Source organism: Paramormyrops kingsleyae, chromosome 21 (assembly GCF_048594095.1).
Source record: "Paramormyrops kingsleyae isolate MSU_618 chromosome 21, PKINGS_0.4, whole genome shotgun sequence".
NCBI classification, from domain to species: Eukaryota; Metazoa; Chordata; class Actinopteri; order Osteoglossiformes; family Mormyridae; genus Paramormyrops; species Paramormyrops kingsleyae.
The window spans coordinates 1,811,065-1,836,258 of record NC_132817.1 but is presented as its reverse complement, the minus strand read 5'-3'; the positions used below and the strand labels follow the sequence as shown (position 1 = coordinate 1,836,258).

Here is a 25,194-nt window from a genome sequence, read left to right as displayed (position 1 = left end):
TATGAGACAAGCCAGCGGGCTGGAGAAGGGGGTGCAAGTAGATGTCAGCCTACGTCCCCCCCCACCAATGAATCCGCTCCAATAATGTGTGACGGTGTGATGCCCCCTGATAGTGAATCTGCCCCAATAATGCGTGACAGTGTGACACCCCCCGATAGTGAATCTGCCCTAATAATGTGTGACTGTGTGAGGCCCCCCATGCATGAATCCAGCATAATAATGTGTGACTGTAATATTTGTGCAGGTTGAGCAGAGGGCCATCGCGCACAGAGCTGCTCCAAGAGAGGCGGGGAAGCCCCCCGGGGAGCTCCGGGCTCAGTGCCCTAGCAGACAGCCTGTTACAGAAATTTGTCCATCGCTACAGGCTTTATTTAAATGTCTTAGAACTTGAGAGCATAATTAGGATCTTGGTGGTTGATTGGATGCTGTCTTGCAGGGTTGGGGCCATTCCGGAATGCATTGATCAATTCCATTCCAAATCAGGAAATGGAACTGGAGTTGGGATTGGAAAAAAAAACTACGGGGAACAGAATTGGAGTTGAATTTGAATTTCATGGAGATTTAAGTTCCAACTCCAGTTCCATTTCCTGATTTGGACTGGAATTGATCAATGCATTCCAGAATGGCCCCAACCCTGCTGTCTTGGTTCATATTTATTCAATTTGTTTTGCGTAGATTACTGAGGAAGATGCGCTGCTGGGGATGTCTTCCATGAGCTGTCCTGTGCCCGTCAGTCCTGGTCCTCAGTGTCCAGGCCACCCTCCACGCCACAGCAGCCATGAGGCTGGCGGCAGTGCCTATCGTGGGGGTGAGTTTCACTTTGCGGACCTTCGCACTCCATCTGAATGCACCGCGGGCAGAGCGGTTTGTGCCCGGAAATTGTTGTATACAAGTGAACTGCAAACCCGGGGAGTTCGACTGCAAGAACGATGGGGCAGTTCATTAACGTACGAAAATAATTCCTTTAATTTTAACCTAGCTCCAGATAGCATGTTTGTTACTTACATGATTTGATTTTTTTTCAAGGGGAAATAATACTATTACAATAAATATAGTTACAGACAAAACGTAAAAATCACTTGTAAGGGTAGTATTGCGCAAGTGGATTTGGAATGAATTGTCTAGTCGAAGTTATTTGAGACTTAATGTTTTAACAAACGTATTTTATTGTCAGGTCAAAGTGGGCTTGATTTTACATTACATGGATTAAGATGTTTGGCACTATTGTGATTAAACAACTTGTAGCCCTATATTTTGCTGAACATAAAAATAGCATTGATTAAATACACAGAGAGCATTACTCGCTCAGGTTTCAGTGTTTACAGAAAAGGTATTTTGCGCCCCCAAGTGGCTCCTTTCAATATCTGCTAACAGAAGATGGCAGCTCCAGCTACTTATTTTGGAGTTCGTAAGTATTTTGGGCAAGGACAATAAGAATCATGTTAATAACTTCTTTTGTTGTTACAATTACAATATGCTGAACCTCTCGACATATTACATTTCTCAGGATTTATGTGCGGCATAGTGGCTTAGGCATCTGTGTACAGAAGGTAATAGTTTCAAATCCTAATCATATTACTGCTGTGCACTTGAGAAAGGCCCATACCTCAATCTGCTCCAGGAAGTTTGGGTGACCCAGCGTTAGCACAAAAGCATCTGCTAAAAGAATGTAAATGAAGCGGTAGGCCCTATAGCAATCATCACACATTTCTGACATATGAAGGGTCTGTGGGTAGCGTGTGGCTTGGTGGGCTAAGCCTGTGTGCCTGTAATCACAAGGTTACCAGTTCAACCCCAGCCTCAGCATGTCTGCAGGTCCGTGAGCAAGGCTCTTAGCCCCTAGCTCCCTGGGTGCTGCTATGGGTGGTAGCCCTTCACAGACAGCTTACTCTTCAAAGAGCAAGTTGAGGGAGGCGTAAAAGACAATTTCCCCATGGAGATCAATAAAGTATCGATTATTATTATTACAAGCAGTTGCCTACATTTAAATCTACATTAATAATTAGTCATTAAAACTAGGAAAGATGTTACTATCCAATGAGCTGGATGCCACATGGAAATGTTTGCAGCATTATCCTAACACATCTTACAGTACTTAATGGGTGGGTAGCAACAATCATGGTGGTTTTCTTCCACCACAGTAAAAATGGCTGAATGAGTGAGCCTGGTGTGATGTAATTGCCAGATGCCAAAGTGCTGCCGGTGCAGCAAAGATGGCATCCTGGGCAGGGTGACTGCTCTGCCCCCCCCCCCCCCCGCCGCAGTACAGTACCTCTACTTGGTGTGCAGGAATGCTGAGGGTTCCTCACATCACCTGTGAATTAACCACAGAAGGATGGTGGCTGCTCTGTGAGCGCAGCTGTCTCAGGTGATGACAAGGCCTTCCTAGGGCCACTGTCTCGCTGGCCAGGATGCTGGATGCTGGGTGAGGGATGGCTTAAACAAACCAATGCTTGCTGGCTGTGAGCGGTCGGAGTCACTCAGACGCGAGAGGAGAGCAGCGGCATGTCACGTTTGACACAAGCAGGTCCAAAGTATGACTGAATGACTGTGCCACCAGATGCCTCTTGCTCAGGTAGCAGTGCTTAGATATGGTGCTCAGGTGCTCTCAGTCTCCTCTGATATTGACTCAGTGTCTAGGCAGAAAAAGCAAGCTGTCTGAGTGGTAACAGTATGATGAGACCCAACGAGGGCATTGGAACTGGGGGGGGATGTGAACTCCCCGAAATTTAATTTGGATTCATTAACCCCCCCCCCCCCCCAAAAAAAAATATAAAAATTAGACCTTTGTTCTTAAATTAAGTTTTATCTGCCCCAACATCAAACTCTCCCCTTGGACCCAGTGGTTCCCGTAAGCCTTCTCAGGGCCAAAAGCTTGACTTACAGTCCAACAGTTAATTTAGACATAAAGCAGAACCACCTTCTGACATACCAACAATGACATAAAACCCAGAATATTCCCCATCAGATTTATTGATTGTATACAAAAAGTAGGACTGATATGACATTATGCATTCTATATAAGATATTAATTACATTTTCAGACATTCAATGTACAAAATCTAGATAGAGAAAAAATTTTAAAAATCCACTCCAGCATGGAAGGGGTGTGGTCAGCAGGTTATGTATGTTGAGGACATATAATTCTGGGAAATACAGCTTTGTCACATGGGAGGGACATGCGTCATGTCTGAACAGGAGGACGCATGTGATACACTTGCCTATCTGGGCGTTCCATTCCATGGCATTTGTTATCCCCCTAAGGATAATTGTGTGTCTAGATAATGTAGAATATCTTCGAGTTTAGAGGCTGCAGGACTGTGGCGCCCTGGACACTAGCAAGCTGTGACCAACTTCAATGAAATGCAATCATGCTTTCAACTCAGCTCAAACCAATGTCACCTTAATCCACTCAATGGGATCAGGGGAGATCTGCCAACAGGATCAGGGGAGATTCCATGGTCAGGGAGCTGAGGGACCTCAGGCAGCAGACTTTGCTGTTGCACTGAGGATCTGCTGAAAAGTTTCCTCATCAACGCTGAGGTGTTCCTTGCACACTTACAGCAGAGTTACAATGTGTTGTGGGCTGAATGTTGGGAACGATGCCCCTTACTGTAAGTCCCAAGGGGCATCTACAGCACGTCAGGTGTTTACGTACCTGAAGACACGTTGGCGCATCATATCCACATCCGCGTAAGACTCATGCCAAGATCTCATCGTCATCTCCCTGAGCGCCATCAGTCAGCGCAGGCAGTCAGAAAGGACTGTCCTACTGGCACTGTTTATGGATGTGCTGCAGAAATGCTGTGTACAAACTCATGTCACACTAACTAATAACAAGCTAACAACCAATTAAAAACCAATTATAAAGAGCCATCTACTGAGCCTGGAACAGAAAACCTGCAAACAGAACTTTACCATGTATGAAACTGTATGGATATGTATTGCATATCATGATGTCTATTATTTTTATAATCAGAACAGTGAGCATATTTTATTGTATTCCCAGTAAGCAGATGATTTTTTTACATACTGCAAGGTATGAGTGAGTACTGGGGAATGAGTACTGCTGACTGGAAACGTTCTATATCAGAATTTCAGTCAGGAAAATTTCACTCTTCTCTAAATTGTTGAACTTATAAAAAAAAGAAGCAAAATCTTGAAACAATTTAATCTGAAAGCCCCCATTTATAAGATAATTAGCACATTAGAAAGAGAGGGATTACTACATTAATGCTGAATATGAATGTGTTTCTTACTCACTGAGTATATTAGCGTATGGTAAGGATGAATGTGAATTTGTTCTTTGCGTCAGTGTTGGTTAAATATGGAGGACCATGTGTTTGTCTTGCATAGACAAATATATCAGTGTAAATATGAATAAGCATGTGTTGAACTCACTGGGTTGAGTACACCACTGTGGGTTAAATATGAATAATTATTTGCATGTGTTCAACTCATGGGGATGAGTACATATGTGTTGGTTAAATATGGGGTAGCATGTGTTGACCTAGTGGGGATGAGTACACGAGTGTGGGTTAGATATGAATGAGCCCGTGTTGAACTAGTGGGGGTGAGTACATGAGTGTGGGTTAGATATGAATGAGCCCGTGTTGAACTAGTGGGGATGAGTACATCAGTGTAGTTTGTACTGGTAAAGTTGTTTTTATATTGGATAATGAAAAAGGAGAAAATGGAGAAAATCTGCACAGACGGACAGTGCCATGTGGTGTCGTGTTATGCTCGTGCCTAGTGCCATGTGGTGTCGTGTTATGCTCGTGCCTAGTGCCATGTGGTGTCGTGTTATGCTCGTGCCTAGTGCCATGTGGTGTCGTGTTATGCTCGTGCCTAGTGCCATGTGGTGTCGTGTTATGCTCGTGCCTAGTGCCATGTGGTGTCGTGTTATGCTCGTGCCTAGTGCCATGTGGTGTCGTGTTATGCTCGTGCCTAGTGCCATGTGGTGTCGTGTTATGCTCGTGCCTAGTGCCATGTGGTGTCGTGTTATGCTCATGCCTAGTGCCATGTCGACCTGCATTTGGGGAGAAAAGAACCCCTGTTTGTTTTAGACATGAATTGCACTAAAAGACTGTAATAACAAAGATGCTGATCAAAAGCATATGAGGAAACTGGAAAATCAGATGTTTCTTTTTAAAAGGGATCAAAATCTGTATTTTAGGAAAACTGAAACCCAGTACAAAAATGATGGACAGAAGAATGTGCTTTCCCAGAAGAGAGAAGGCTTCCCTCACGTCATCTCAACAAGTCCATAATGGAAATTCAAAGAAAGGTGGTGTCGTGTTTGCTGTGAATGCTACTTTTAATTATTGATGCTGTGATATTTGAGTAATTATGGTTGTAATGAGTCAAATTACAATCACCCAGTTTTCCTGAAGTATCTAAGCAGGCCCCACAAAGATCCTTTGTTTGGGAAGCAGCGTGATATGCTATAGCACACCCTAGGGGAAGGAGGTCTGACTGGCTCTCCAGCCTGAACCTGGGCAACACTGTCTTCAGGCTCCTTTTGAGGTCATGAAGCAGAGAGATTCTTGAAATCCAGCTGCAAGTGGGATGAAGGGCAACACAGGGCACTAAGAAGGCAAGACGGACATCAAATCTAAATGAAATAGGGGTGAAAGAGAGGGGAGGGATGGACAGAATAGCTTTTTAAGGGCTTTTTAGAGCAAACAAAGGAGGGCCTGGGGAAGGGGAGAGGGGGTGTTTTCATTCCTCAGACGGTTTAGAGTCAAGCCAAGAAAGCCATTGATAGATTGTACAAAAGAGAAAGGTTTCCACGTCACTTCACAAGACAGGAAGGTTGATTAAAAAATCCCAGAATGCAACAATCCTAATCTTGTTTCTCCCTCATAAAAATTCTGAAGGCATCAGTTTGGTGCTTAGGCAGTACAAAAACAAGGAAGAGGAGAAACAATGAAGGAAAAGCTGATTTTGATGTGTAAAAGCTTACATAAGCTTTTGGAGGAAACGGGGAAGTACAACTACCGTTTTACTGCACCCACTATTTCTTTACATCATTTCCACAATTCAGCCAGTAATCCTTAAAAAAAAAACAGAACGTTTTGCTTCTTTTGCATTTGGGTGTGACAGTGGTTTAACCTAGAAGGTTAGTGAATGCTGCTATAGAACAGGGGTGGGCAATCTTATCCACAAAAGGCCGGTGTGCATGCAGATTTTTGGATAACCTTTAGGACAGCTGTTCAAACACAGGTGCAAGGACTCTTGAGGCAATCAGTCCTCTAATTAGTAATCTAATTAGGGAGTTGCAGCAAAAACCTGCATACACACCGGCCCTTTGCAGATAAGATTGCCCGCCCCTGCTATAAAGTGTGATACAAAGCAATAAAGTGAGGCCCCTCAGAATGAACCAAGGCATTTGACAGGTACCAGCACTCGCTATTTCCACCAAAAGTTATAGAAGCCCTTCAAGTTTGTGTTTGTCAAAAGAGTGTGTGGTACTTCAAAAAATAACACAGAGTTTATATAAAGCAAGCGGCAAAATCCATGTGAACTTCTGGGAGCTACTGCTACACGGAAAGGGCTACGAGACCAAGGGATCTGCATGGAAAGGGCTGCCCTTCCGTTATGAGTATAGCCAATCACCCATGAGACCAAGGGTCCTACACAGAAAGGGCTGCCCCTCCATTGTGAGCACAACCCATCGCCCATGAGAACAAGGGACCTGCACGGAAAGGGCTGCCCCTCCGTCATGAGTATAGCCCACCACTCATGAGACAGGATCCTACACAGAAAGGGCTGCCCCTCCGTTGTGAGCACAACCCATCGTCCATGAGAACAAGGGACCTGCATGGAAAGGGCTGGCCCTCTGTTATGAGTATAGCCCATCACCCATGAGAACGAGGGACCTACACAGAAAGGGCTACTCCTCCGTTGTGAGCACAACCCATCGCCCATGAGACCAAAGGACCTGCACAGAAAGGGCTGCCCCTCCATTGTGAGTATAGCACATTGCCCATGAGACCAAGGGTCCTATACAGAAAGGGCTGCCCCTCCATTGTGAGCACAGCCCATCACCCATGAGACCATCGGACCTACACGGAAAAGGCCATGAGACCATGGGACATGCACAGAAAGGGCTGCCCCTCCGTGAGTTCAGCCCATCGCCCATGAAAACGAGGGACCTACGCAGAAAGGGCTGCCCATCTGTTGTGAATCCAGCACATTGCCCATGATACTGAGGCAACAGCAGCAGCTGTAGATAGTCCTCAGCTTTGGCAGCATACAGTACCAGTGTGAGGAGAATTCTCAGTCCACTACAGGCCTCTCTGCCTTCTTTTACCAGGCTGACAAAATCCATCACCCTGTGAGGTTTTGGTTCAAGTCCAAGACAGACACAGTTTGGGGAATGTTACCTTTCAGGAGGTACACATTCAGTTTTCAGAATGACTTCCTATTGTCAGCTTTTATGTGAGGCTGGGGATGAATGAAGTGACCTTCACTTTAAGTGTGATGTTCAGCCACAATGGCTATGTCAGCTGTGACACATTACATCCTTACTGAGAGACCCAGGCTGAGATCCTGTGCTCACTTCCAAAGTCAACATGTGAAGGGAGTCAAGCAACAAGCTTTGCTCCTTGATTTTTCATGATTTCATCATTATCATTCTGCCTGTGAACAAATAATCAAGTGCGAAACTAACAACCCAGAAACCTACAGGCCATCAGGGAGCAGTGAAATTGTCCTGAACACCCATCATTGGATGACATGATCACTTCCTGACTGGGTGCTGGTTCCATTCAGAACTGGACTGTCTGACAGGATTTTAGTCTCTCTGGAGAGGTCGGGTAGATCCACACAAGTCCAGTACCGTGGGAACGGAACATGGAATAGGTCTGAAGACAAGACCAAGTCAAGGTGGGGGGGAAGCAGGGACTATATGGAGAGGGGGTGTTTACCCCTTAAAGGGCCGAGGAGGGGGCTTGCCAATCTCCACAGAGATGTTGGTGTAGAGTGGATGCTTTTTGACCTGGACTACCCGGTACGTCAGAGAACTGATACCATCCTTCTTCATGGTGTTCTTGGTGTTCTGGATTTTGTTGAACCTGACGGGACAGAAAAGCATATGATCGGGTTATATTTTTCCAAATCACTCTGACATGTGGCTCGTAACATTTCATTAGTGTTTTATTGAGTCTTTAGGGTTTCATTTTATCTTCTCTATGTTCAGTTTGAGCAACAGGTGGCACCCTTCACCTTACTGATATTTATTAATAAGACTGACGTTTCAATGTATCCTACACATCGACCATTTTTATGAAGCGATATTAGTGAGGGTCTCAGCACATGGCATAGGTGCTCCTGCCCCATTGCTGCTCAGGCCAGGACAACCTATGATCCAGTAGCCCTGCTGGGCTTCTCTTCAAGTTTGATGCCCTCAGTACACATTGGCCTGTCCCAGTGGCTTCCTGGTAGCACTGTGCACACAGGCCAATAAATCGCCCTTCAGTCATTTAGTGAGCTGAGGCAGGATCTGCACGGCGCACTGCAGACACTCAGTCCAGCGTCTTGAACACATTTCATCTACATTCAGTGCAGATGCACCTCCAGAGCATCACTAGTATGAAGACCATTCACACTAAAGAGAGACTCCACAGTCATACCGAAGCACGTTTGATGTATATTGCCGGCGTTCACTGATAAATCATCCAGCCAGTAACACAGGCAATGACGCTGCTCAAAAATTATGATTTACAAACGAACTGACAATTTTGGCATAGAATACCACATTTTCAGTGACAGATATTCACAAAGCCACAGTGCAGATTGATCTTGAAATGTCAGTGCCTGAGGCCTTCTTGTTTTACGTCATCCCACAATGCCTGTCGAACATGGAGGAACAGTGACAGATAAGCCGGTGGACTGACAGTGCTGCATGTGGGTGAGCCACATCACAAGGATCCCCTGGGATCAGCTGGGTCTGGGACAAAGTCTTCAGCTCGCAACTAAAGTACAAATGATGGAACACGCACTGTCTGTCTGATCCATCTCCATGGCTCATCATCAAGGCCCAGATCAAATGTTTTGTTTTTGTATTATTCTAAGTGGCCCGGATTGAGTTTTGATGCAGAGGGCCATATGTGAGTGAGATACCAACACATTTTCGAGGAACCGCAGAGCTGTTCTGTCCCACACCCTGCAGGGCGGCAGTGTCGAGTAGTCTCCAGGACTTCTAAATCACTTGTTGCCAACAGAACCACAACATCGGTCATTTGAATTATTGAGTGGTGAGTCACAAGCACAGCAAAGACAACCTGCCAGTATCGGGTAGCTGGCTTACAGGATATTGTGGGAAGCCTCCTGTTACCAGTGCCTGCTGGTAAAGGAACAGGAAGGTCAGTATCAAGCGGTTGCCATGGCAGTTGTGTGCATCATTTATGAGGCAGGATGTGAACACATCAAAATGTGTCTCTCGATGTTATGTGACTAGGCATATTTTGAACATTTAAAGAACACTTGCTAAACATTTTAAGGTGTTCCATAAGCATTTATATCATCGGTCAGTTTATTGTAGTCTATTAATTATTAATCATATTTCCTGAAATGTGGAAATAGTGGCAGCGATACAATCAGGCCCCTGTCTAACCCTAATTGTGAGGTAAGAGCTGCATAAACTGACCTTTGGCTACAGCTCTAGAATGAAGAGGTATCAAGGAGCCATAACTCCTATGAAATGTCCTTCTCTTCCAGCAGCTCACAAATCAGAACGGTGACCAGAAATGCCCCAAATACACTTTCATTTTAAAAATAAGCATCCTGGATATGTGTTTCTCCTCCTCTCTAAGATGGTCGTGAATTATTTACTGATGCAAAGTTAACAGTGCGTCTGTCACCTTGGCAAGATGAGCCAATATGTGTAAATAGGAGCCTTCTGGAGACAGACGCCAATCGACACAGTAGGAAGGAATGTGGTGGACCCACCAGCTGGCCCACCTCCCGATAGCTTCACCTCCTTTTCATAAACAGCCTCTTTGAAAATGGAGTCTGTTTACTAACCTTACATTACATTGCATTTAGTCAGAAAACAAGCAAGTGCAAAACCAGGGATCAAAGATCAGAGAGTGTCAGTCAACATGTGGCACCTCCAGGGCGGTTGGGGTTAAGGGCCTTGCTCCCAGATCCATAACCCTTGGTTTTCAGTCCCCCATTTATAACTTAATTATATATTAATTTAAATTAGACATTGTGTTTCCTTCCAGAAAGTACTTATTGGTTGTTGACAATAAAAACTTCATTATAAAATTAAATCAAAGGTTTCAACAGTCATTCAATCAGCTCCAAACTGTCTCAGAGTAATATGAAAGACATTGATGAGGATGAACATAATAGCAAAGGCACTCTACATCTACTCCTAATAACAATGATCTAAGTACATTTTAACCTGCTGTTCACTTCTGCTCCAGGTGGTGTCACTGTTAACAAAATGTACAGTGGTGCTGATAGTAAATTGTGGAATCGCTTTCCAGGGTTAGGGCTCACCTCTGTGGGTTGGGCTCATTGTGCTTGTCTCTCTCGTGCTTGATCATCCTGTAGCGTCCAATTCGCACATCTGGCCGGGAAACCTTCATGCCATTCAGGGTGATCCTGCATGAGGACAGAGCTCACATGTCCTGTCACCTGACAACGAAGCTGTGGTCACATGGGCCTTGGGCCCGTGCACAGAGGCTGCTGGGTCTAAAGGGGGTGCTGTGCTCACAGGGGAAATGGCTGCTCAGCTTCAGCAGCAAGATAATGAGCTGTTTACCCCAGACTCCGCTGAAAATAATACCAACAGTGCAAAAATAACAGGCAAGTGCATCACAAGGACACTTTTCATCTAACTTCTGATATTTTCATTTGAGCCGCTTTCTGTGCATTTCACCATTTCACTAAGGGCCAAAAACATCAGATGCAACCCGCTGCATAATCAAGGCTATAAAACTCACAAGCGAAAGAGAGAGGAATAAACTAAAGCCAAGTACTGAAGAAGCAATCTACTTATCTTTCAAACAAAATGACATATGAACAATAAACATCTTTGCCCACGATTACACTGAAATAAAAAGCTGTCTGAAAAAACAAATCTTAGTTCTTGTAGGTAAAAACATTTATTGTCATTATTAGTGCTTATATTTACGGTTATTTAACAGACGCATTTGTCTAAAGTGATGTACAGGTAAGGAAATGTTGGGTCCTCCAGCACTCATGGCTCCTGGAGGTGTCTGTTATAAGGGTCTTTCTCCAGAGCCCAACACTGATTTCAGCCACAGCCAGAAGCCACAGCCTTCCAGAAAGAGGCACAGATCTGTAACACGGCGAGCCACAGCCTTCCAGAAAGAGGCACAGATCTGTAACACGGCGAGCCACAGCCTTCCAGAAAGAGGCACAGATCTGTAACACGGCGAGCCACAGCCTTCCAGAAAGAGGCACAGATCTGTAACACGGCGAGCCACAGCCTTCCAGAAAGAGGCACAGATCTGTAACACGGCGAGCCACAGCCTTCCAGAAAGAGGCACAGATCTGTAACACGGCGAGCCACAGCCTTCCAGAAAGAGGCACAGATCTGTAACACGGCGAGCCACAGCCTTCCAGAAAGAGGCACAGATCTGTAACACGGCGAGCCTCAGCCTTCCAGAAAGAGGCACAGATCTGTAACACGGCGAGCCACAGCCTTCCAGAAAGAGGCACAGATCTGTAACACGGCGAGCCACAGCCTTCCAGAAAGAGGCACAGATCTGTAACACGGCGAGCCTCAGCCTTCCAGAAAGAGGCACAGATCTGTAACAGGGCGAACCTCAGCCTTCCAGAAAGAGGCACAGATCTGTAACACAGCGAGCCACAGCCTTCCAGGAAGAGGCATAGATCTGTAACACAGTGAGCAGCACACCACCCCACTTGGGTTGAATTCACAAGCTAACATACCTCTTACTATTTAGAAAAATAGCAAAAGCGAAGTGATTTCTAAACATTCTGACACTGAAATGTAATACATGTCCTTGTTAATAGTACCTTAGATTTTTACAATATATAGCTTTCAGGAGGTTCGAATGACCGTATCTCTGATGTAGAATACAAGCTTGATATGAAATGTTACTTGGACTAGAAAATATTATCATATTATACCAGCTGTTATTTCTCTATGTTGTCTCCCAGTCGATTTTAACACTTTATTTTCCGAATCTTGCTACTCACCTGTAAGGCTTGCGTGGGCAATGTAGTATTTATCTGACCTATTAAATGCATACAAGTGTGACCACTGTCTCCATTATGGCGTTAAATTAGTGCCAAAAGTCGCGCGCATAAAAACCACGCGCGCGTATGCGCTCGCGAACAGAAAACCCATCCTCTCTACGCGCTCGCGTCTGCACGGCACTCGCTCGCTGGACAGGATGAATTTTGACACTTTGGAGGCGGGAACAGTGGCTAATATCTCCGCTCCTTTGATTGGTGTTTTAAAATATTGAGTACGATTGGCTATTTGCTTTGGTAGAAGATGAAGATAACTTGTCACTGACCGCGGTTAGGCCACTTAAAATTAATAAATTGTTTTACATGGCCGCCCGCCTCAATTTTTTGGTGCCGCCTCGATTTTTTTTATATTTTATATTTTTCAAAAAATCCGTTTTTTTCACCTCAAAAACTGTCAGAGATCGTCAATGTGCCAAATCCTGATATCCTGTGCACTGTGAGCAAGTAGTCTCTTGTAGGGTGGTCCAATAATAGTGAATTCAACATTGAAACAATGGAAGTGCTGTTGTTTTGCTATTGTCAGGAGGACGCTTTTATTGGGCCATTCTGTGGCAAGACCATTAAACACTTAGACTAGGCATTTGTTTTGAAGGTTTCTCTTTTCTTGTAATTGTTTGAACTGTTGAGAGTTTAAAATGTTGAGATACTGACAAATTAAAGTTTAATTTTCTAGTTTTAGTATATCTCTGTTGCCGATCGTCTTTTCGCTAAAAATATAAAATCCCCTACTCACCAATATTTTAGAAGTTTGAGTCATGTAAAACAATTTATTAATTTTAAGTGGCCTTAAGTTCATATTCGATATTCAGTTTTATGGCTTTAATAACTTTTAACAGAAGTAAGGTGGGGCATTTTTAATGACAGAATCGTGATGTCCAGTACATAGACAACTATGCACACCGATTATTTTTGCGCTTCAAACCATTTCGTGATTTGTGCAAAATCGTGTTAATAGCTAATATTATATGTTCTTTCAGCTGTAATGACATGGTGGTTTAGCATTTTGGGCTCATGGCGACTGTTGAACACCCCTTTGTTTCCCATATTACTTTACGTACGAATTTTAATTTATTTCTTAATGTTCGAATGTATCCGCATAATGTGCAATTGGACAATACATGAATGGGTTAGTAAATTTAAAACTAGACAAGACAGGCCCATATAGTGGAGTGTTCTTTGATCAGTGGACTACAGGGAACAATGCACACCCCTTGGATTTTCATAATAAATTTCTCTCTAACAGTTATTAACACATTCTATCCATATTACATGCTATTGCTCCCTTTCATACATATTGACAGTTAATTGATAACACAAATTAATCCATAAATAAGTTGTAAAGTGTGATTTAGGCAGTGCACCGTGGAACAAACCAAATGTACCGCAGTTGAATTGTTTGATTACGTCGACATTTAAAGTGATCTTGAAAATCCAAGGGGTGTGCTTATTATCCCCCAGAGTCCACTGATGAAAACACACTCCATAGGACATGGCTGTCCCATTTTGTTTTAGAGCTATTAACCCCTTAGTTGTTGCTCCATTGCACTTTAAGTGGATGCAATATAATAATAACTATTACAGACAAAAATTATATGAAAATCCATATGAGGCTAACTTAACCGCGGTCAGTGACAAGTTATCGTCATCTTCTACCAAAGCAAATAGCCAATCGTAGTCAATATTTTTAAAAAACCAATCAAAGGAGCGGAGATATTAGCCACTGTTCCCGCCTCCAAAGTGTCAAAATTCATCCTGTCGAGCTAGCGAGTGCTGTGTAGACGCGAGCGCGTAGATAGGGTCCAGCGAACGTGATGGCGTAGAGAGGATGGGTTTTCAGCTGGCGAGCGCACACGCGCACGTGGTTCGACTTTTGGCACTAATGTAACGCCGAGCGAGCGAGCGCTGTGCACACGCGAACGCGTAGAGAGCATGGGTTTTCTGCTCGCGTGGTTTTTATGCGCGCGAGTTTTGGCACTAATTTAACGCCATATTCCATTCATTAAACTATGCTGTGGGCACTAGGCCCTTCTGTCGTACAGTTCCCACATGCCTGCAGGCGTGAATGAGGACTTATAAGTTAGCCATTGCATATAGTTAGATGATGCTGCTGGTGCTGCTGTACATGAGGCATTCTGTTGTCATCCTGCTCATAGCTCATTTGTCATCATATGAATCTTCTTTCCTCTGCTATCCTTAGTGCAACCCAGTGCTTCAGGTCTACAACACAGGACCTGGGGTAGAGTTTAGGGTTGAGTTTATGCTCCCTGTCTCAGAATGCTGGCAAGGCCTCTGGATGACTCTCAGCAGATCACACTGGATGAGAACTGGACCAACTTAAAATGACCTATATACTTACCTACCTGCTAGTATGTGGACATCCTACTTAACTTGGATAGTTAACAAGCCCGGGAGGATTGGGCAGCTAGTCTACCTTGGACACCAAAAGGCTTCATATTGCTGTCCCCTGCTGTCTTTTTCTGTATTACATATCAATATAATTTCAAGGTCAGCCACTGACACAGAGCAGCCTTCTAGCCTCTAGCACCCTTAATCAGAACATTTCTTCAGCATGCATGTGCCCTTTGAATGGATCAGCTTGCTATCTCTGACTCTTCTTCTTTGCATTGCAGCCCCCCAGATATATCAGCAGTCCCTTTAGGGGATATCTGCAAACCAAGCCCGCTGGGTTGGGCTTCTGGGACGCCAGAGAAAAGCACTCCCCACAACAACTACTGTCCTCCATGCTGCATGCAAACTGGCAAAGGCTGGGACAGCGAGGAAGCCCAGCCATGTGTGATTCTGCTCTGGGGGGGTGGGGATTTGCCTGACCATTGTGGCTAACCTGCCCATTTGGCTCTACTTCATAAAAACTGACCAGGACAAAAAAAGTCACCATACACTGCGGCTCGAGTGAATCTCAGACATAGTATCCCAGCAACAGTGCGAATGCTGGTGTTTCCTTGCTCCTAGACAGACCCACAGTTACCTCCATGCGCAGTTACCCCATTTACTTAACAGATCTGTAGTCAGATACCCTCACTGCCCTGGGAAAAAATATTCTCTTCCGGTTAGATTTTCCAAAGGTAACATTCCCCAGACAAGCACGAGCACTTAGGCTTACTTTGCCACCTTGGCCACGACTCCCTGGAAGAAGAGATAATGTATCTCAATGGGACATTCCTGCTAAAATAAAGGATAAATAAATAAATGTGAGGAGCTGATGTGGTTCCAAGGCCTGTAAGCTGATGGTCTGCTCACTGCTCTGGGAATAACATTTGGCTGAGAAATACACACAGGATTTTCCTTTAATTCATCAAAATACCATGGATTCAATATCTGACCCATTATCTGTAAGCCAGAAAGCCACCAGCTTCAGAACTAAAAAATTTCCACACAGACAACATAAATCTTCAAAAAAAAAGTGCCGAGAGTCACATAGGGGGAGGGGGGCCCTGCAGAGTTTCTGCAAACTGACATCGATGATGCGACACAGCAATAACACCCTGCTGTTATCATCACAAGTCGCAGAAAGACTCTGCAGCTCTAGTCGTGTTCTTTCTGTACTGTATGCTTGGTGTTTCTGCATGCCAGTCTTCAGGGTGGGTGCTGCTTGGACTGTTTGCTACTCAGTTTGTGGTAACAATATAGACAGCAGATGTGGAAAGAGATGGCCATACCAGCCAGGCAGCCATGCTTCTTTAGCTTACTGCATCCTATAGCGATAGAAAGAAGCTGCATAATTCAATGGATCTTCATCCTGTTCCACTCTTAATTTGCAAATTCTCCACCCATATCCTGGGGATCCAGTCTTAAATTGGTAGGCCACCACCAAGATAGTGGGGATCCACTTACCAGGTATTCCCCTTGGTCCTGGAAATCCAATAGTATTTTTTCCACTCCAGTCCTGAGGTTACACTACTAGTAAATACTCATCACCCATAACTGATTATATAATAAAGGGCTGCATTAAGCCTAGAGTGAAAAACAAGGAATGAGGCAGGAGACACCCTGAGAGGGATGACAGCCAGTCACAGAGCACACTCACACATAATCTAATATCCTATGTGCATTTAGAGATGCCAGTTCACCTAACCAAACTCCACACACAAAACCCGTGCAAACACCCAGGAGTAAACACATTGCATATTACTTATAGCTTTCTAAAGCACAGCAGCTTGCTGACAGAAGCATGGAGCTTATAGACCTTGGAGCCGTGGTCATACCTGTTGTAGATGTCATCGTCTTCGCCTCCCCAGCCCCAGTATTCATTTGGAAAACCATTGATCTTCAGGAACTGTTTCTTACTCAGTCCAGAGACCCCACCAAAGTAACCGGCATAGGGCAGCCTGAAATGGGACAAAACCAAATATGGATGGACTGCCAAAGAAATCTACCATACCAACCTCTCCTACATGCCCATGTTGCACTATGACATAAAGAGCAAATGTTTATAAGATCAAAAAACAAAAAAAAATGGAGCATATTTAAAGCATGGCTCTCTGTTCAGCATTACATATCAGTTCACAATGCAAAATTGTTCAGGGTTCTCACACTTGGAGAGTGACCTTGCTTTTAGGCCTTGAGCCAAAGTTACAGTATAGCCAGACCAGCTAGAGCCTGGAGCAGCCCAGCTTGGAGGACATCCTTTGCCTCAAACCTGTACTGTACACAATTCATGGTATAGCCCAGTGCTGTTATTGAAGGGCCACCAACACAGAACAGGTTAAAGCTTCTCCACATCATACCTGGTTTGGTACATGCTAGATATATATGGTCTATACTGTGAATACAGTACATATAATAGCAAATACGCCCCCTCGCTTTTCTCCATGTCGTTGTGCGTTGCTGCTGATTCCCTCTCTGCCTTCACTCTCATGCTCAGCTCCCTCATTCACGTCCTCTTTTGCTTCCTTCCCCACAGGGCTCAGTCAGCAGAGGGAGCCATCATGGGTTAAAACCAGGAACTGACTATAAGCCATGGCTCTGTTAAACGCAACAACCACAAACAGGCCCGGCCATCTGGGGGCATGGGGTTCCCACAGGGGCAGTGGGTTAGGTGGGTTCCTGTCTGCCGCACCTCAGACACAGCCATCTGAGGACGCAGGGTTCCTACAGGGGCAGCAGGCCAGGCATGTTCCTATCTGCCACACCTTAAACAGACACAATCGTCCTGGGATACGGGATTCCCACTGGGGCAGCAGGCTGGACAGTATCCTATCTGCCACATATGCCTCATTTCCACCAACACAGAGCTGGTCCTGATGCTGGGCTGGTTCTTGCTTGGTGCCTTTTGAGAACCTACCTGCATTTCCACCAGTTTCAAAAAAGAATGCAATGTAAATATTATGTAGGCGGAAATGAGCGTAAAGAAAAGATTAATATGCATTCAGTTTTTAGACTTATATTGATCTGCTTCCGATTGTCAGTTTTTCTAAGCTGCCAACTTTTTTGTGGTGCTGTGCTGTTTCTGGCCCAGGGCCAGTTTTTTTGTGGTGGAAATGCACAGAACTAGTTCCGGATTGGAAAAAGTCCAGCACTGGCTCCGGCAACAGTAAACAGTGAGGGATTTCCCTAGTTAATTTGTAGTTATTTATGTTCATTTAATTCACTCATTTATAGCTTTCATATTTCTTATTTTTATATTTCTTTCTGTCCTTGCTACTCGCTCATTATGTTGTTATCTCATGCTCATCATGTTATCTAATACAACTTAGTCTCAAGGCCGTCCTGGCTCCAGGAGTCTGTATGAAGACCGTAGATAAAGGGCCTGCTGCCCTCAGGGGGGGCAGAGACAGACACAGACAGACACTGAACGGGCTGTGTGAAACATCTTTCTGTAACATCTTCATTCTGTCTTAATAAACTGCTTAAGTATAAGGAACCTGCCTCTTCATTCAACTCTAAAAGAACATGAGGTTTCACTGAATAAATCTAACAACAGATATGGCCGTCTGGGGATGCAGAGTTCCCACAAGGCCAGCGGGCTGGATAGGTTCCTATCTGGCACATTGTATACAGACACAAATATCTGGGTACGTGGGGTTCACACAGGGACAGTGGGCCAGGCAGGATCCTATCTGGCACACTGTAAACAGACATGGCAGTCTGAGGACACGAGGTTCCCACAGGGGCAGCGAGATGGGCAGGTTCTTCTCTGCCTCACTGTCTTTACTCCAGCATCTAGCTGTACCAATCTTCCATACAAGCAGCATGTGTCAGCATCAGAAGGCTGCTTTCAGAGGCTGAACAGGGCTAATAGACATAGAGGTAGGAACCTGTAGAAGGCAGAGTCTTACTGAACCTACATCCATCAGTAATCATTCAACATAACAGATGAACCACTTTCTAACAGAGCATAAAATCAGACTAAAATAAACATTTTCAAGTCACACAACTGTCTAAGAAGGAGCCGTACTCTCAACCAGTGCCCAGGCCTCTAGCACAATGTCATTAGAGAATGGCAGTTTTACGCACCGGAAGCCGAACTTGTCCATGGCAATGGCAAAGTGTCGCGGCTGGTCGTAGCAGTGGTACAGGTTACGGTCATCCATGGGAATAAGGTCCACATCGCTGAAGATGAAGCAGTCGTACTCCGCCTCCTTTAGTGCCTCCACATAGCCGATGTTCAGCAGCTTAGCCCGATTGAATGTGTCCTCACTCAGCTGGGACAGACCACAAATTGGCGTTATTCACAATGACCAGCTAGAACAAGACAGACTGCCCATGGTTACGTTGACCACCATGACACATGGAGCAGCTGGAACTGTTGTTAGTGACCTCACCCCACTGGGACAGACCACACTGCCTTTATTCACAGTGACCAGCTAGAACACGACACAGACCGCACATAGTCACGTCGACCACCTGGAACTCCCATGGCACACATGGAGCAGCTGGACACCCTGCTAGTGACCTCACCCAGCTAGCCTATATCAGCAGCTTTAAGGTCCTGCCCTGCCCTTTTCACACATGCAGATAATTCTTTGTATTTCCGTAACATCTGGGTCATTTCTACCAATGACCCCTTTGAGGATAAACACATGTACACACACACACACATACTCACGCATGTAAACACCTGCTAGCGTAAAGAAATGGCGGGGAATCTCCTATCCTTCAGCAGAGGAGTCCAGCTTAATGACTGAGGGACGCATTGATCTGGATGAAGTGTAAGGCTGATGAGCTAAACATGCAGCTTAAAAGCCAGAATCGCCACACCAATACCAGTCAAGCTCACATTGCTAGGGTCTATTAGTGACTTCACTAAGCACAGATCATTGTGCCATAGCAGGTAGGAAATAGTAAATTAGGGTGCACAAATGTGCAATATGCTGAATGGGAACTCTGGACATTATAAGGATTATTAAGGTCGGTCAGCACTGCTGTTCCTCGCCCTAAAACAAAAGCAAAAAAGACCAAATTCTCAAAACACCCAAAATACAGATCACTCGAAATCAGGACCAGGTCCTTTGATGTCATTACAGTTTTTTCCAATCATTTTCACACTTGTCTCAATACCATGTCCACTTTTTCAAAACACTTAACACATGCACCATACCATTGGACCATGTGAGCTAAACTATGTATACGTTTGCATTGCTTTGACACAATATGCATTCAATCACCACTTCCCCCAAATTTCTTGAATACTTCTCTCAGTCAGTGTTTGCCACCAGCAAAACTTTGTACAACTACAGCCGATTTTTCAGACGTTTAGATAATCTGTTCAAAACAGTTAACTTTCAGGTCAAAACCTAATGAAATTTAGAGCACTGTCAATTGAAATATGCTGCATTTTGACAGACAAAGGACACTATGCACTTGCACTAACACAAATAATTGTTCTTTTAGCAGAAATTTCCAAATTTTGTTTTTGTTTGCTGCTTCGTTACCATCTACATCATCTATACGAATGAGGCCATGGAGTGTCCCTTTCCTTTCTGCAAGGCAACACAATGTAATCTGTGCAAAAACAGTGGGTATGGCAGCACATATATTACAGTACAACATTTACATGTATTTATTTAGCAGGCACTTTTATCCAAAGCGACTCACAGTGAAGTACTATATCTACAGAGACAGTCCCCCTGGAGTAAGTTGGGGTCAAGGGCCTTGCTCAGGGGCACAATGATGGCACCTCCTGGGAGTGAACTCACAATCTTCTGGGGTTCCTAATGGGAGCCCAGCCAGATCCCTAACTACTAGACCACCACCATCCCCCTAGATCAGAGATCTCCAAGTCCGGTCCTGGAGAGCTACTGTCCAGTAGGTTTTCTATCCTACCTGGCTTCTGATGAGCCACATCTGTTCCTGGTATTTACTTGAGTATAGGTGTGACTCATCAGAAGCCAGGTACTGTAGGATAGAAAAACCTACTGGACAGTAGCTCTCCAGGACTGGAGTTGGAGACCCCTGCCCTAGATCACCCCAAGCATTTTACAATGGTTGAAGCTGGAAAGCTGAATGAAAACACACACCAGCCTGAAATTTCAGCTAAGAACCTATCTAGGAATTTGTTTGGTTAGTGCCAATTTGCCATATGTACAAAAGGGGCCATCTTTGGATTGGCATTTTCTGCTAGGAATGAAATATTTACATACTGCAAAAAAGAAACAGCAACACTTACATGATTTCTAATGAAATATATTTCAGCATTTCAGAATTGGTTGGTATTACAATTTTCACATGCAAAAGTAGTTCTTGTTTATTTTATTTTTACAATGCAACATGACAGTAATTTGTGCCAAACTAGAGGATACAGCCACACTTTATATATGTAATTTGCAATGCTGAAAGTTGTTAGTGTTTTTTAGCCCATTGAACATTGAGTGCCCCAGTAGTGTTGTTGGCTGACAGCATTTGTCATGGTTATGGCAGCTTGAGTCACTTTTGGGTGAATTGTGAAACGTTTTGGTGGTTGTAGGGCATTTTGCACCAAAGGTTAAGTGATGTGCTCAGGTGTGTATTGGTACAGCCCACTGTGTTAAGTGTTTTGAAAAAGTGGACATGGTATTGAGACAAGTGTGAAAATGATTGGAAAAAACTGTAAGTGCATGCAGTCTTTTAGCAGGCTCCCTCGTGGGCTTCATTCACAGCTGCTCTGACAGTGAGCCTCCCTGCAACAGCACAGCACTGCCTTGGATGGCCCCGGTGAAGCGGAATGTGTTGACAGGCCAGCCTGCCAATGCTCCTCAAAACGCCTCCTCACCTCGTCACTGGAATGTGAGCGAGACCTCGTCGGTGCAGGCGACCGCCATGCAAGCTTTCCTGTCCTGGAGGAATAGTCCGGTCATACACATTACTGCCCTGTCACTGAGATACTGCAGATAGAAATATGGGGCCTCAAACGTTCAGGAGTCAATGATCCCAACTGCAGTGACTATTTCAGCAAGTGTGTATATGTGCGTGAGTGAGTGCATGTGTGAGTGTGTGTGTGAGTGTGCGAATGTGTGCATGACTGCATGTGTGAGTGTGTGTGTGAGTGTGCGAATGTTTGCGTGTGTGTGTGAGTGCGTGTGTGTGTGAATGTGTGCGTGAGTGAGTCCGTGCGTGTGTGTGAATGTGTGCGTGAGTGAGTGTGCGAATGTGTGTGTGTGAGTCCGTGTGTGTGTGTGTGACTGTGTGAATGTGTTAGTGAGTGTGTGTGAGTCTGTGAATGTATGTGTGAGTGAGTGCGTGTACTGTATGTGTGTGTGTGTGTGTGAATGTGTGCGTGAGTGTGCAAATGTGTGTGTGTGTGAGTGCGTGTGTGTGTAAGAGTGTGAATGTGGGAAGATGGTGGCGCAGGAGGTATTGCTAACGTTCGGCAACTGGAAGGTTGCAGGTTCGAGCCCTGGTTCCTCCTGATCCCATCAAAGTGTCCTTGAGTAAGACTCTGAACCCCAAATTGCTCCCAGTGTGCAAGTTGGCGCCTTGCATGGCAGCCTCCACCACTAGCATGTGGATGGGTGAATGTGAGGCATGAATTGTAAAAAGCGCTTTGAGTACTCGTAAGAGTAGAAAAGCGCTATATAAATGCAGTCCATTTACCGTGTGTGTGAATATACATCTGTACACTTGAAAACTGACTGACAGAAATCAATGCACTTTGAGTGCATAAAAGCAAATTCATTTTTTGTATGTACAGTGGTACCTCGGTTCTCGAACTCGCTAGAACTTGAATTTCTTGAAAGCCGAACAAACCAGTTTGACCTAGAACTCGATCTGAATATCAGAAGTCGAACCGTGAACGCTGACCTAATATAAATTGTACGCGCCAGGAAATGAGTCACACGGCACGTCTCTGAGCGGAAACAAAAGGTAACGCTTCAGTGTCAGCCTCGCATTTGCTGTAGTAGCAGCACTTGTTGGTGATAATGCTATTTTATTGAAAATAATGTATCAGGTAATACACTGTACTTTATATCCTTTTGTTAGCCATTGCTCACCAAAATGTTACGTAATAGTTGTACAAATGTTACAACCTAAAAGTTTGCTATTCACGAACAAATTAACGAATACAGAGTAATAATAAGAATAAACAATGGACCGGATTCAAAGTTTTTATTGTCATGTACAGACTACAATGAAATTCTTACTTGAATGCCTTCTTCACAGACTGGACGATTAATCAAATAAAGCAGCGCAACATTACAGTAACTAACAATAAATAAACCACTAACTTACGTGTACTATTAGAGCATTTATGTGCATTTATTATGCATTTATTTATTTAAACTTTATTTTACCAGTTAAATTAACTGAAAACCAGTTCTCACTGCTTTACGTGATATTCCGGAGAAATAGCAGATTACGCATCGGAACTGCCTGGGATACAAACATCAAGCGTGTAACTAAACTCTTCAGCCAATAAGGGCAAAGGTGTGTCGTCACGGAGGCGGTTCCAGTTTGTGCACCCGGGTGAGAAGTCGCAATGCATCTAACCGTAATGCATTGCATCAGGATCAGAATGCATTGCTTTAAGACAGCGCTGTAAGCAAGTCGATGGTACCCAATGACTGGACTGGGGAAACAAACTGAAATGCGGACTTAATATAGAGGACGAATGACAACAACCAGAAACAGCTGATCACATGGGGATCCCACACGAGGTTAACGAGGGGGCGTGGCTACACGGAAGGAGCGGATGATCAGAGCAGGACAGGGGTAATGTTGGGATAAGATGTTTATCGTTTTGGAAGCCATTAAGAAAAAAATGCTCTTCTTGTTTTATCCTGTTCATTTTGTGTTTAAATGCTAAAAAAACCAAAAACATATTTAGGTGTCATTTTGGGGGGCCGGGAACCAATTAATTGGTTTTCCATTATTTCTTATGGCAAAAATTCGATCAGAACTCGAACTTTTTAGGATTCAATCCGGAGTCCTGAACGGATTAAGTTCGAGAACCGAGGTACCACTGTATGTCGCTGGGATAAAAGCGCCTGCTAAGTAAATGTAATGTATGATGTCAGGCCGCATCCCACTGACCACGGCCTGTAGGTGTCAGCGCAACATGGCAGATTCACCACATATGCATATCAAACTCAGCCAAACTCCCAAACACTCATGCACACTCACACTCGCAAACACTCACCTTCACTCGCACCCAAGCACTCACACTTGTACACACTAACCCTCTCTCACATTCCCCCCCCTAATCCCATTTGTGACACCTTTAACCCCTACCCAGCCCTAACCTTAACCATGGGTAACTAGACAACATTCACAGATCTTTATAAATTTGAGGGTATCCAAATGGGGACCTGAAGGTCTTAACACACTTTGGGGACATTTTGGTGCCCAAATGTGAACTATGCAACCCCCCCCCCCCCCACACACACACACAGATTTCAAATTCTTTTTGTAAATCATGGACACCGCATTCTCCGGGCTAAAGAGGAGTGGGACCATCCAGCTTGTTATCAGCGGAAGTTCCAAAGCCAGCATCCGTGATGGAATGGGGGTGCATTAGTGCCCATGGCTTGGGTAGCCTGTACATCTGGGATGGCCCCAGTAATGCTGAACGATATATACAGGCTGTGGAGCGACATATGCTGCCATCCAGACAATGTTTTTTTCAGTGAAGGCTTTGTATATTTTAGCAAAACAATGCCAAACCGCATTTTGTGCGCATTAGACTGCCCTGCCTACAGTCTAGACCTGTCACCCACTGAAAGCATTTTGCGCATCACAAAATGAAAAATATGGCAAAGGAGACCCTGAACTGTTTCATTCATCATTTTCATTCTGTTTTTATTCACATTTTACACAGCTTTCCGGCTTCTTCGGAAACGGGGCTTTATATACATGCCCGCACACACACTCGCACGTTCAGTGTGCATTTCCAACTGCTTTCCTGCCTACTTCCTCTTTATCCCATAATAAATCCTGGTACAGAGCAGCCAACAACCTTGAGAAAAGGTCTGTGAATCCTTTGAAATTATCTGTGTATTCAAAAATATGAATACTGTGCGTTGTTTGCCAAATGTATTATTTTTAGTGTGACTTAGATGAAGATCAGGTCACAATGTAGGAGCGATTCATACATGCAGTGTTTGTTACACAGACTGCCAAACTGACTCACTGGACGACATGGCAAAGCACCATGGGAAGCATATGCTAACGTTTCACACAAAGCCAGAAGCTCACAGCAATGCCCGAGTTGGCGGAATCCGTCTGTCTGCGTCCAGCCCGGCGATGCTTGGCCAGCTGCAGGTTTCAGCCACCGCTTTCACAGCATGAGCAGGCGTGGAGCTCTGTGTGGATGCGATAACTGCAGCATATTTAGGGAAACGGCCCAACTGGCAGCCAGTGATAATACTGACCTACTAGGTGGAGCACAAGAGTGCACTGGGGCTGCTTCTCTACCACTGCATTACACATAGGCTCAGCAGAGACGGCTTTGCTGTTTGACCTGCAGCCGAAGCCTGAACACTATTTAGACCAGTGGGTCTC

At 44.6% G+C, this 25,194-nt stretch overlaps 1 protein-coding gene across 1 annotated transcript in view; it reads right to left on the bottom strand.

Moving 5' to 3' along the window:
* Positions 1-2,955: 2,955 nt before the first annotated feature.
* b4galt2 (UDP-Gal:betaGlcNAc beta 1,4- galactosyltransferase, polypeptide 2) overlaps positions 2,956-25,194 on the bottom strand; it is a 57,270-nt gene continuing 35,031 nt past the window's right edge. Inside the window, exons 4-7 of the mRNA XM_023815951.2 lie at positions 18,736-18,923; positions 16,485-16,607; positions 10,513-10,617; positions 2,956-8,078 (exon numbers count right to left, since the gene is read on the bottom strand). Of these exons, the coding sequence (XP_023671719.1) occupies positions 7,928-8,078; positions 10,513-10,617; positions 16,485-16,607; positions 18,736-18,923 (567 nt within the window). The 3' untranslated portion in view covers positions 2,956-7,927. The remainder of the gene's footprint in view (positions 8,079-10,512; positions 10,618-16,484; positions 16,608-18,735; positions 18,924-25,194) is intronic.